General features: G+C 46.0%; 1 protein-coding gene across 2 annotated transcripts in view; it reads right to left on the bottom strand.

Moving 5' to 3' along the window:
• Positions 1–10961, bottom strand: part of SLC44A1 (solute carrier family 44 member 1) — a 521394-nt gene extending 510433 nt beyond the window's left edge. For both annotated transcript variants that reach the window (XM_078676674.1, XM_078676673.1), the window contains exon 1: positions 10793–10961. In XM_078676674.1, coding sequence (XP_078532800.1) covers positions 10793–10816 — 24 coding nt within the window. In that variant the 5' untranslated portion in view covers positions 10817–10961. The remainder of the gene's footprint in view (positions 1–10792) is intronic.
• Positions 10962–14004: the final 3043 nt, after the last annotated feature.

A 14004-nucleotide genomic window follows, 5' to 3' on the forward strand; every position in this document is an offset into this window, starting at 1 on the left:
ACATGCAAAACTTTAAAAAAGCATCACTGCAAGAGTTCTACAAACACTTGCAGCCATGACCTGTTTGGATCAGCACATATTTTTCCATCCCAAAGTTCAAATTTGCAAGAATGGGAGGTAGATCCTTTGCTGTCATAGGGCCCACACTTTGGAACAAACTCCCCCCCCATATCCGGAAAGAAGACAGGTATAACATCTTCAGAAAACAGCTAAAGACCTGGCTCTTCCAGAAATAATCCACCATCCTTTACCTTCCTCCATAAACTTGCTTCAATTCTGTCATCGGCGCCGGGAAACCCTTGTTGGGTAGCTGCGCGCCATACAAATGCAAAAAATAAATAAAAATAAATAAATAAATATGTAATCCTATGGAAACTAACACGTCAAAGAGTATATATTACCGGTTATTCGTTGGTATAGTAACCTTATAACAGGGTCTGTCGAGTAGCTTGGGGGCTACTGGTAGCTCTCCGCCTACCTGGGAGTAGCTACCCTAAGTGCAGCCCAACCTAAAGAGTGAAAAGCTTTTGTTTGGTTGAATTAGGTAGGTTTCAAACATTTTAAACCACATATTTAAAAAGTAAAATGTGTGCCAAAAATCAACTTTGGGGCAAGGGAATATTTCTAGAGAGGATGCCAAAACTCACGGAATGCAGCAGTTCACGTGCAGATATTAAAGTCTGGTGAGAATAAATGTTGTGGCAGCTTTAAACTGTTGACAAAGGCGAAAGGCACCCTATTAATTCTCATTCAGAACTTTGGCTGGCTTTCACAGCCTGAAAAATATCGGTTCTGTGGATGTTTGCAGTCTCGCTATAACTTATCTGACCAACTTAAAAATTGTTCAACAATGTCACATCACTTTTTTTTGTTAATTCTGCATAAGTTTCAAACAGTGCATAGGTATACAGCATCCAACGAACACGGGGCACACTGATCACAAAGATACGCAGATTAAAATATATATATAGAGAGATACTGTCCTAAATAGTCCGCTGCATAGAGAATAGAGTAAAGGGGAGGGGAAACTGGGGACAAAGGGAACAAGCATTTGCAATGCAATAGGTCTCGCATTATTTAAGTTTAAGCTACTAGTACTGTAAATGGCAATGTTTTTATTTTTATTTATGCGCTATTTTAATTTTCTTTGCATAAAAAGGTGAATGCGCAGCATAAGAATATTCATTCTATGTTAAGCCAAGTGATGGAACACACATGGCTATAACCCGATCTATGCAAACCGAGACCTCGATGCTCATAGATTAGACATTCAGGATTCTAGGCGCAATGTTTTACTTGCGGTTACTTTCACTTTAAACCCTTGATTTGTTTCTTGGATATTTGATTCATATTACATAATTCTAGCGACATTCCAAAGTCCACCAATAAAAGCAGTTGTCGACTAATAGATAAACATTACAAAGAGCAGCTTTTTAAAATTCCCAATCTTGCAGATGAGCGCATTTTTAAAAAAGCTATTTGAAGACAAAAAAACGTTGGCACAAAATAATGCGCACTTACCCACAGAGATTCGTAACTCGTTTCCATTCAATTTACTGAAGGCGACATTCTACCGAACACTTTACTGCACCGTTCTGCATAATCTTTTCAACAACCATATCCAACTAAGTACATTTTCATTGATTGATGAGGTGTGCATAGAGGGCGTAGCTACAGCCGGGTATATGGGTTAGCGTGTGCCCTGTGCAAAAACTCACCGCCGCAGCCCGGCTCGAACAGGAAGCCAGGCAACCTGTGTTGGGACGGGGGCGGGGCCGCAAAAAGACAGGAAGCAGACGGGAGCCTACCCCGCGCTCCTGTGCCAGTCAGCCGGAAGATTGCCGGAAGATTTGCGTGTCAGCTAGCGGGGCTCCTGTGCTCGTGGAGAGCCCCGCGTGCTGCTGAGGATGACCCGCTGCCTGCCGCTGCCTGCCGAAGGAGAGAGGGAAGGAGAGAGGGACACACGAAAAGAACTCGGTGAGTGGGGTGTGAGGGGGGGAGGGGACATGTGCGCGCGTGTGTGTCTGTGTGTGTGCCTGTGTGTGCGTGTGTGCCTGTGCGTGCGTCTGTGCGTGTGTATGTATGCATGCATGCGTGCGTGTGTAAAAAAATCCGATGACTGGTGGGGGGGGTTGCAAAGTGAAAGTAAGCAGCGCGTGTGTATGTGCGCATGCGTGAGTGCTGTGTATGCGTGTGCCTGTGATGTGCGCATGCGTGAATGTTGGTGCGCGTGCAAGCAGCTGAATCCAGCCGGGGAGAAGCGCGTGACAGTTTTTTGTCCGTCATTCCCCCGTGTCAGCTCGCTATAAGTCTCCGACCCTGGACGCATCCTTCGGATGCGAATTCCAGGGCGAGACCTAAAAACAGTCACTCAACTGAGTCATGCTATAATATTCACGATCAAGGTAGCCTATATAGCAAGACCCATATCATGCAGTGAGTTACAAAATAAAAATGATTAAACAGTTTAAGACAGCTTATTATTACACAGCATCTAATGGAGCTGAAGGCCCAGCCTCTGCATTGACTCGACCATTCTCCGCAGCGTCCACTCAGGCATTAAGGTATATTTTAAGAGGGTGCCAGATATCTGTAGGTCGGCAGAGTATGGGCATGAGTTTCTAGAAGGCAGTGAGCTGTTCCTGGCAGTGCGCTGCGTCACAGTTGCAAGGCGCACTGCATATCAACCCCATCACAACACCCTGCACTTGGCAAGCAAGAGGATCGCCGTCAATTTACTTATCTCGGGCGGCACCTCTGCACAACTCTAGGGTAGTGCTCGAGTGGTTGACCCGTGATGTCATCTATCATTGCAAATACTGAAGCACAATAATCAAACATTCCTGGGCAGTCCTAAAGCAAGGTGTATGAAGCTGTTGATAGGGAAAGAGCAACGTATACATCGTGCGTCTGTACCCAGGCCCATCCCTTAACAGTTTCTCAGGGGTGTGGTAAAGTTAGTGGATGATTTTAAAATGAATAGGAAGAGGAGATAGTTGGGGGAAAGCGTGCATGCCTGGGCACAGCGGTAGCGCCATGTTCATATGTAATGGGGGGGGGGTGTTATGTCTATATCCCATGTGCTCGGCTCATTGGAGTATGTATGGGTGCAGAGTTATGCATCTCAGCGTACAGTCGCGTTAAGAGCTTTCGGGGAGATGGGATAGCCAGGGATGCCTTGAGCACTTGAAATGTAAGTGGAGCAGCTGGAAATCAGGCATGGGTCGCAGCGCATAGTTGATGATATGTAAAAGTTAGTATCATCACCTTGTAGGTTTGCTTCGGTGAGAGAAAGTTGCTGGCAGGGTAAATTGCAAAAAACACAGTTGATGGACAGAATGTAGAACAATGTCATACATTCACCCCAGTACAAGGATCTGGGCCTAAATCCATCGTTTTTTTGCACTCCACACCACCCTGGGTTAGACACTGGCTATATGCAAATCAGCTCTGACCCTGTGCCTCCTGGGAACAGTCCAGTCCGAACTACCAAGCCATGTCTTTCCCAGAGCGGAATCAAGCATCCAAGGACCGGTTTCTGGCTATCAGCCTTCATCAGCCTGGATAGCTTGACTCCAGTGGTGTGGAGAGCCTGGGACTCACATCTGAGTATACCCAGCCCACTCGGGGTGAAAATTGCAAAAAACACAGTTGATGGACAGAATGTAGAACAATGGCATACATTCACCCCAGTACAAGGATCTGGGCCTAAATCCATCCTTTTGGTAAATTGAGCCCATAGATGTAAAGTGTAGTTTGCATAATCTAGAGAATGTGCCAGGTTTGCGCGTGATGGGGTAAGAAGGATGCCCAATGAGCGGCAGAGATGGAGCAATGTGATGCTCAACCCTTGCCCTGCGCCTGAGCTGGTTCCATGCCCATGCCCATACTGTACATGCTACAGTGTCAATCTGTGCTTGCGGACGTGTAGGGCCATAAACATTGCCATCTGGAAAGGGCAGGGCACTGTGTGATCAGATTCAGGGGCTTTGTGGGCAAGGAACTGCGTTGGGAAGAGCCATTAATGGACAAAGTGGGCTTGAGCACTAAAGTAATACAAGTCCATATCTGGGGCACCCAAGCCACCTTGCTTAAAGAGAAGTATCATGCTCTCCCACGCAATGCACTGTTGTCCACCCATCCATGCCAAGGATACAAGGCGCGTTCTAAGCTGTCAGCGGAAGTGAAGTGGCAAGAGAAGCTTTAAGTTAATGAAGAGGTAAAAAAAAGTAGGCAGTATTATCATTTTCACTATGGCTAAGCAGCCTGTCAGGGACAAGGAAAGTCGCTTCCAGCCTTCAACTCTCTCATCTAGCAATGCAAACAGTCGTCCATAGTTGAACTTCCATAAGCAGTCAATATCTCTACTGAGCCACACCCCAGATACTTAAAAGGGCCATCTGTCCAGGCAAGTGGGAATTCCGAAGTGACTGGGGACATCTCGTCTGTCAGTGGGAAAATAAGCGACTTCACCCAGTTTATCTCAATACCCGACAGACCTCCGAATCTGGTGAATACCCTGATGAGAGGGTTTAAATGTATAAGCATATAGCGATACTAAAATTCTGCAAGGAGTAAATGCGAGTCCGTGGTGAGCATGATGTTGGCGAAGCCAGGCCGCAAGCGGCTCCATAGTGATTGCAAAAAGTATGGGAGACAAGGGGTACCCTTTGTCACTGCAAAGGGGACTGAGATTCTACCGTTTACACACAAATTGGGTAACCATTTGAGAATAGAGCAGACCAATTAGTTTAATGAATGTGGGGCTCTGTCCTAGGTGTGTCATTAAGGCGAAGAGGTATGGCCATTCAAGAGAATTGAACGCATTAGAGGCATCCAAGAATACACCCGCCGCACAAGGCTGGGTCAATGGCGTGGAACTTTGCAAAGAAGATGCACAAGTTGTGGGATGTGGACCTGCCAGATACAAAGCCTGCCTGATTGGGCCTCACCACGGTTAGCAGTTGTGAAAGGAGGCATGAGGCAATAAAGTTTGGCTCAGATCTTGGTGTCTGTATTAATCATGGCGAGCTGGCAATATGAATCGCAGAGATGGGGATCTTTGCCTGGTCTAAAAATTGTTACAATGAGTGCTTCGCGCACAGAGGGAAGACTCCACATGAGCGAGAGATTCTTCATATGTGGGGCAAGCAGGGGGGGGGGGGGATTTTATTTATAGAAAGCAGTGGTGAGGCCGTCAAGGCCAGGTGCCCCATCTGCATACAAAGCACTGATAACCCTGATAATCTCTTTGGCTGTGAAAGGTTCATCCAGATATTCTCTGTGACCACCTTTTATTCATAGAAGTTGGAAGATCTAAGGGAACAGGGCATTGGCGAGTCTGATACAGGGATGGGAAGAAGAAAAAACCTCACAAATAAATAGATAAACCACCTTAGCTTCTTGTACAGCCTCCGTACCAGTGTGCACTTGGGAGCAATCGTCATGTATCTAAGATGTAATCGCTCGCCCATGGTTTACGAAGAAGCTGAGCAAAAGACTTGCTTGGTCTATCACCCTCTCTGAAACATCTTGCTTTTGCCTCCCTAATGTGGTAGTGCTTTTCTCGCCCTGCAGCCTCCTCGTATTCCGATAGCCAGCTCAGAATGGATGTAAGTTTGGGGATGTCTTGACAGTAAAAAAAACATAAGTTCAAATTCTCTAATTTTTTTCTCTAGACACACAAGGTGGCGACGTGAGGCACGGAGCACCCCCGCCTGCTTTGTAATGCATGCTCCTCGAATGTCAACCTTGAATGCTTCCCAGAGGGAAGACCGCAATATCTCGGCGTTCTTGTGTGCAAAATATTCTACTACTGCTGTCCCTATATGTTCCTGGAACACCTGATCTCGCAGGGGTCCTGTTGTAAGTTTCCACATGAAAGCATGGGGGCGTAACGGGGGAAACTGTCCAGAAGTAACAACTCCAGTAGAACAGAAGCATGATTAGAGTGCGTCCACTGTAAATGGGAGATCTTGTCTGTCCAAGCCAGCACATTCCGCTATGCCAACCAATAATCTATTCATGACCACAAAGCGTGAGCCGTTGTTATGAAAGTACTCTCTATCTGGTCAGCGTGTCGGAAGCGCCAAAGGTCGGTCAGGTCAAAATCATCCATGATGAGTCACAGCTAAGCCGCTGCACGAGGGGGAGGACGTCTAAAGTTGCTAGATCTGTCCATCTCCAGATTAAGCACTATATAAAATCCCCTCCCCATAGAATCGCTTCAGGACCTACTGTCCCAGTCAACCGTCATACTTCAGCAAAGAATTGAGGGTCGTCTGTGTTGGGGCCGTAGATGGAGAGAAGTTTGACTGGGTGGTCTTGTAGAATACCAGAAAGGAGAACACATATGCCGAGAGTATCACATATGGCACAACACATGCACCATGGTAGCCCCCTCCTAATGAGAATCGCCACTCCCCGGCTGTAGTTAGAGTAAAAGGCTACATGCATTTCCCTACCCTATCCGGATCGCAGCTGTGCAAGAGTCCCCTCAGTGAGGTGTAGTTCTTGTAAAAAGAAGATATCTATGGAGTGTATCAGTAGATATGCATAGACCTGGTGTGCCTTGCGATGGTCATTAAGGTCCCTGATATTCCAGGTTACAGCTTTAATTGATCGCATGATAGTTCAGTATTTGGATAAAGAAGCAATGAGCACCTTCCTCTAAATGGCTATTAGGAGTATAGACTGAGTGACATTCAGAAAGAAAGCAACATATTTATCAGCCAAGGAGGCAACTTCTAACACCCATAATAAACAGACACACCCACCACCCACTTTGCCCCCCCAAATGGACCAAATGCACAATCCCCTCCCTACTAGCAAACCCCAACAATATTGAGATTGTACATTTCTGGGAATCATCCCATAGGGGCAAACTAGGAGACCTGTTCCCTAACCTACTACTAGTAGCTGGGTTGCTGGAGATATTGAACATGGAGACACCGCAGATCACCGGTGCGTTAGGAAATCCTGCTGTTTGGCAACTATGGCTGAAATCAGAATCCAGGCTGCTGCCAAATGAGGTGACAATAGGCAAGACTTCTGTATTATCAACTGTCTTAGTTCCCGGTCCAGGCGAAGGAGAAAGGCTCCAGCAGGCATTTCCAGGCACGGTGGTCCACTGTGTGCACAGTACCGGGGAGGGTTATCCCAGATCTCCCCAGCCAGCTAGGAAATCAGGGCTTAATCACTTCCGTTAAGATGTGCCTCATCCTGCTCTCAGTCTCTAATGGGAGAACCAACTGCCTCAGAAGGATGCTTTTGGCGAACTTGGAAGCCTTCTTGGGGTTTGTGAAGATGAGAGTTTTGCCAGCATGAGATATTTGCAGTATATAGAAGTGAGTAGCTTGCGTCCATGCGTTGAAGGGCACACTTGATCGGCAGGAAGTGTCTGCGCGCAGACTGCACGGACATCGTGAATTCCAGGAACATAGAAATCTCAGTTCCCTTGTAATGCAGAGGTCTCCTCTCCCTCGCAAGACGCAAGGCAGTGTCCCTGTCCTGGTAATTTAATACTTGGGCAATGATGGGGCATGGCAGAGTTTCAGGAGGCGGCCTAGGGCCAAGAGACCTATTTGCCCTTTCAACTGTAAATATGGGAGATTGTTCGGGACTGAAGAATGTGTGCAGCATGTCCTCCACAAAGTCTTCCATTCTACTAGTTTCTGTCGACTCCGGTACACCAATAATTTGCAGATTGTTCCATTGGATCGAGCTTCTAAATCTTCATTCTTATTACGCATTACCTAAAGTACCTTTTTCATGCACAGAAGCTTTTCCCTGTCCAAGCAATGTTCGTCTTCAGCATCAGATGTGCGTAGTTCCAGTTGATCAATGCGATCGTTGTGTTTATTGACCTTCTCTTTCAGCCGATCAAACCTGCCAGCAAGAAGATAAATTTTGGGGTTGATTGCCGTTAAGCTCTGCTTCAAGTCTAAGAACATTGTACGGATGTCAAGGTCCGGGGATGGGCCTTCCGCCTCCAGTAGCGCCCCCCCTACGCGTCTCCAGAGAGCAGTTCCCTGGCACGTGTTTGTCGCTGGTTGACAAAAGAGAGTTTGGAATGTTTGGTGTCAGCTTTCCCTATCCTCTCAGGTGGGACACACCTGGTGCGGAGAAGCTCAACTAACCACTCAGGTACAATTCCACAGGTAAAGACAGCACCATCATCAGTGGGAGATTAGTGGTTGTCACGGAGCATAGGCCTGTATTGTAGGACTGGGCTACATCCACCACGTCGCTTCTAGTGGGGTTGGGCAGCCACTTAATAATAGCTCACATACAGCTGAGTATCATGTAGATCCAGGGCAGCGTTCGGAATCCGCCACACGCTGAATGGTCACAGGGGGTACGCGAAGGTCAAGAATAAGTTCAACTGAAGTGAACGGGAACAATACAGATCCAGCAGTTGAGGTAGTGTCTTACTGTGCAGAGCCAGGTGAGGCATAAGTTTGCAGTCATCTAGGGTGAGTTAGGCCTGGTCAGCTAAATACCACCACACATCAATATGAGGGGGGCATGAGCAGGTCCACAAGTGTCACTCTGCCGCATTAAGACCAGGCCGGCGGTTGGCAGAGCACTAGCTCAATCGTGGAAAACAGAGCCAAGTGGAGGGGAGCACATGCTATAGGCTGATTAGTGTGCTCTGAGCCTTGAGAGGGAAGAGAGATTGGGTCAGGTGCTACGGTCAATGAGGGCTATAATGCGCAGCAGCCGCTGCTCTCCTCGTGTAGTAGATCGTATTATATCCTTTAAGGCCAATGCCCTCTCCACAGCTGTTCTAGAAAACACAGTCCCCACTGGGTGCCGCTAGACCCCATACAGTGTCGCTCATTTGTTTTATAGGCCACTTCGCAAGACTGTTTTTGCAGCCAAATCTCCCGAGCCTCGTAGAGCACTTGCCACACTGCAGTCCGCCCAGGTCTCAGAACTTCCCCAGTCACTCTCCGGTGATTCAGAGCGGGCCGGGAAATCTGAGGTGAAGCGCCACCAGGATTAGTCTCCCTGCAGAAGATCTACGCCTCTGTACGGTCCCCATGAGTCTCGAAGGGTCCAGGCACTCCACGAACCACCAAGTGATCGCAGCAAAAGGACGACAGCGGGCATCGGGCTGGCATAAACCCAGTCTCCGGCAGGTCAATCACGCTGGGGCCACCACTCACTCGAGTTCCACGGAGGAAGGCAGCCGACCAAGCCATGTCCGTAGAGTGGCCACCGTAAGCCCAAATCCGGTGGGACCGCAGAGGTCAATATGGCCCAGGCCTGAGCTGCACTGCAATCCCTGCGCTGCACCCGTTGATCCAATTCAGTAGCTACAGCAATTGTCAGACTCAGCTCACAGAAGGGGGCTGCAATAATATAAGTCCAGGGGTGCCCGATGCCCTCAATTTGTTGGAATAAATAGCGGGTTGTCATCTCTGGCAGAGCCTCAGTTGAGTGCAGAACTTTGCGGCTGGGCTCTTTAGCGCCCCCATATTACATCTCATTAACCTCCAAAATCAAGAAGATATGCGAGAGGTCTTGAGGTGGCTAAACTACTGTAAATGCAAGCAGGGCTAAAGAAAAGGATTAACATCATCCAAACCAGTGACTGACACTGTCATAATCTGCCTGAGAATGGATAATTCGCTTGAGAATGTCTTTCTTACGCAGTCGCTCCGACTGCGTAAAAAAAAAAAGCAGATAAATATATACATCAATATTATAAAAAAAATGTGTCAAATCTGTTTTTATTGTTTTAAGTTTACACTTAATCATAACAGGCATCTCATATATAAGCTTACAAATCAACATTTTAAATCTTTGGACCTCATTTCTAAGCAGATCGCCTGTCATTGTGTGCAAAGCAGTAGCATGGCATGGTATCCTAAAGGAACTAGCTCCCACTGGGTTGTAGCAGGTGTTTTTTGCGACACGACAGGCTAACGCCCAACGTAAATATCTTAACTATAGAAAGAAAAAATATTGAGTGCAGGCTTACCACAGCCCACCAAACCTTCACAATAAAGAGCATGCACTCAGCCTCATGTTACAAAATGAAAATCTCTTCCTCCCACGACTCCTCCTTTCGGCATAAGAGCACCATCGTGCATATTTAAATATACAAAATGATGTATTGTCAGGATTAGAAGGCGGGAGAGCGTCGGAGCTCCCGGTGCTTCCCAGGCAGACGCAGCAGGTGCCAAAAACGCAATGGGACTGCAATGCTGCTGGTGGCAGGCGTCCAGGGAATCCTGGCTACTGTCTTGAACGGTGGCCATGTAACTTGTGAGAGTGAAGGGGAAAGGTGAGAAAACTTACGCAAGACGCAGGCAGCAGGACTGCCAGGAAACAAGCACAACTTCAGGGGGCAGATGGTCAAGACAAGCACTGAGCAGCAGTCATCATAAACAGTACATGATTCCAGTTCCCACGGGGGGAGGAAGGGATTAGGGGTATCAATAACAAACCTGTTCATGGTCTGCCACAGAAATACACAGCAAACAGCACCCAGATTAAACACCCTAATTGAAACACATTGTACTAATGAAACCGAGACCACATTTCTTGTCAACAAACGTAACCTCTCCGCAACAGCCGCCCGGAAAAAACACATATGTGGGCTGGCACAGTTAAAAAAAATATGCAATTTAGGAGCCTCGTGCCCCTCCCTGGTGTGACCCATAGGATCTTCAAAATACACCTTCTAGAAGAATCACTGGTCGTTTCCCAATTAAAGCTCAAGGCAAAAAACAGTAAACGTCTGTTGCATTTTTGGTACACCCACGAAATCAGAAGCGCTCACCTGCGTGCTGCCACAGCATCCCATTGTTGTGTTTCCTCTTTTCGGGCTGTGCTGTTTCTCTTTGGCTTGAAATTATAAAATAATCCTTTGGGGAGGCTGGGGAGGGGTGGGGAAAGGCACAAAACCAAAACAAAACTAGCGTGTGGCGGGGAAAGGAGGGGCAGGGGAGGAGGAGAAGGAGGAAGTCAAATTGCCAACAGGAGGAAATAGTACCAGCGAGTCTTCAAAAAGAACCCTCCTCCTTCTCCTTCCTCCTCCTCCAAGGGATGCAGGAAAGAAGCTATTCGGGAGGGCAGAAAATAAACTAGAGCGCCACCTGGTGGCTTGACGTGGAAGTACTCCCCTGCCATCTTGAGGCTGGTGCAGATTCACAGCAATTGTGTCTCGCAGCAATGAGATATGTCATAATAAAAATACAGATGTTACCCTGTACTTTACTTTTAAAAATGTAAATATGTTTAATGCCTGATATTTGCTATATTGCGACTTCCTTTCTACCACCCTTCGCTGTACGTTCCTCGCACACAGCGTCAGCCAGTGACTGCATGTTTAAAACGTTGTAGCAGTCTGCTATTTAAGCAAAATATTCTTAAACTGTGAATATTTGTTTATTGTTTTCTGTAGCGTGAACTTCACCCGTTTATTTTTCAAAGCCCTGAACGTTGAAGTTTGCTATAAAAATAAATGATAATAGCAACTGTAGCACTGTGTAATGTATGCTCTTGTGCAGGGCATGAGTGTGTGTGTGTGGGGGGGAGGTACACGCAGGTACACGGCGTCCACCCACTATTTTCACAGGTTGGACGCGGTCCCTCCTGCCAGGAAGTAGGGCCCCACATAAATATGTTGAACTTGTCCTAGTGTGAGACACCATGACAGGTTAAGCAGTATAAGTGCAAAAAAGCGTGGAGGCAGCATCAGGAATGGAGTCACAGATTAGCCAATGTATTATGTTTCAATATTCTTTATTTTTCTTTATATATTCAAAATAGGACAACAGCCAATGCGTTTCGTTCCTAATATGGGAACTTCATCAGGGCGAATGGGACCCAACCGCAGCAGGTCTCGGAGGCTATTGGCACAGGACTTGATACCTTTGGGACTGAAAGATTGAGCTGCTCAACATTTAGTCAGCTGTGGGGCCGTTAGCTCATTTTTTAAGCAGCATAAGTGTTAAAAAGCACAAATGCAAAGCAAGAGAATCTATCCGGACTCTTCAACGATGTTATATCTGTTCCTTTAATGGATACTCGAACCACACACAACATAAGGCGATGAGAAAATGCAGCCAGCGCGTTTCGCCCTGAATAGGGCTTCCTCAGGGCTGCAAGCATAACATAAATACAATCAAATAGCCTATCAATAACAAGATACACACACAGCATAATCATTAACATAACATATTTTTTTCTTAAAACATGCCATGATTCTCATTGTTAGCATAAGTGGAATTCATGTCTCCATGTGATACTTTTTAACAGTGATTTTTGAGTATGCAATTTTGCACTGTATTGTACTCCAACATAGATACAATACTCAAAAATACCTACAAGTGAAAAGAGCCAGAAAGAAAAGGAGAAAGCTCCCAAACACCCAGTGAGGTCTTGAAAGAATTCGAAGGAAGAGCCCAGCAAATAAACCAGCGTCGTACAAGGAACCTCAAGTGAAAACCATCTAATCAAGTAAAAAAATATGATACCCACAAATTAAGTCTTAATAAAATAAAATAAACACAGACATATATAGGTATGTTGTACACCCACTAGTGTCCACCATTAAATCAGAAACCACAACTCAGATTGATCCTCACCAATAGTCAAAAGTACTCCAATATGGAAGGTTATCAGGAATAAAGCCAGATTGTTACAATGTCCAAGATAGCTACAAGAAGAAACACACCTAATATCTGTGACTTGGCCTAAGTCCATACAGTAACTTAGCGATCGATTCTTATCCTTAAAGGAGCATCACAGTACTTTACCTCAAAATAATGAAGTTCAATTCCTGAAATTAATTCAGTCCCGGTCACACTCTTTCATTTGTACCCAAGTTTTCGTAAAGTCCGTAATTGCTACAATAAAATACATTCAGTAGAGAGGCTCAACAGACAAACATTTATTATCGAACGGGACACTGACTACCATTACCTCAAATCGTTTAAGTTGGATTCCAGAATATGAGGTCAAATCCAGTTCATGGTCTTTGTATTCAGACAGACTGTTGAGTGCTCACCATGATAGGTGAGGCGTCTATAACTGTAAAGAAATATAAAATATTGCAATAAAAATATTGCTAATTGTCGACTGTTGCCATAACCTAAGTATCAAAATGGTCGGAAAAGTCACTCCTATATGTCCACACTACACCATCTCAACTGTTTCAAAACATATCCCCAACCGTTTGGGACAGACCATCATACCATGACATTGCTCCTAATGTATTTATTATTTTCCTCAAGAATTAATGTATATGTTAAAAAAAACTATATATCACGCATCAACCACCTCATTAAAGTAAAAATGATTCGACTCACATATTCTCATATTGCACACGTACACAATGATGTCCATTTTGTAAGAACACCCACTGGACATCCTCACGATACCCCATTAACCGTAAAGACCGCCACGGCGTAATTATTAATAGAATGCAAGCTTATCCCGTCCTCACAATGACCAGCCAGTGAGCGGTTAAGGGTTTCGTAAGATAAAACCGCAGTTGCTACAGCGCTCTCATATCCATTAATAGTTAGTCAGCGTACTCACATAAACTAACATAAGTACAGCATGGCCTCGCCTGAGCTCAATATCTAACCGCATCGTTCAACATACTATTTATATTTATTTATAAATAGCGCAGTTATCATGCATGCTCCCGCTGCCATCTACAATACATGTTTCGGACATTCACTTACTTTTTAGGTTTCGACCTGGCGATCTGCGCAAGCAGTTCGCGCAGGTGAAATCTTTTGTTTACCATATAGACTATTGGAACGTCCCCCACCTCCCATTGGCTAGCTCCATAAATGGAGAGTGGAGAGTGCATAGGGAGTGGAGAGTGCATAGGGAGTGGAGAGTGCATAGGGAGTGGAGAGTGCATAGGGAGTGGAGAGTGCATAGTGCATAGGGACTGCAGAGCGCATAGGGAGTGCATAGGGAGTGGAGAGTGCATAGGGAGTGGAGAGTGCATAGGGAGTGGAGAGTGCATAGGGA

Source organism: Lissotriton helveticus, chromosome 2_1 (assembly GCF_964261635.1).
Source record: "Lissotriton helveticus chromosome 2_1, aLisHel1.1, whole genome shotgun sequence".
NCBI classification, from domain to species: Eukaryota; Metazoa; Chordata; class Amphibia; order Caudata; family Salamandridae; genus Lissotriton; species Lissotriton helveticus.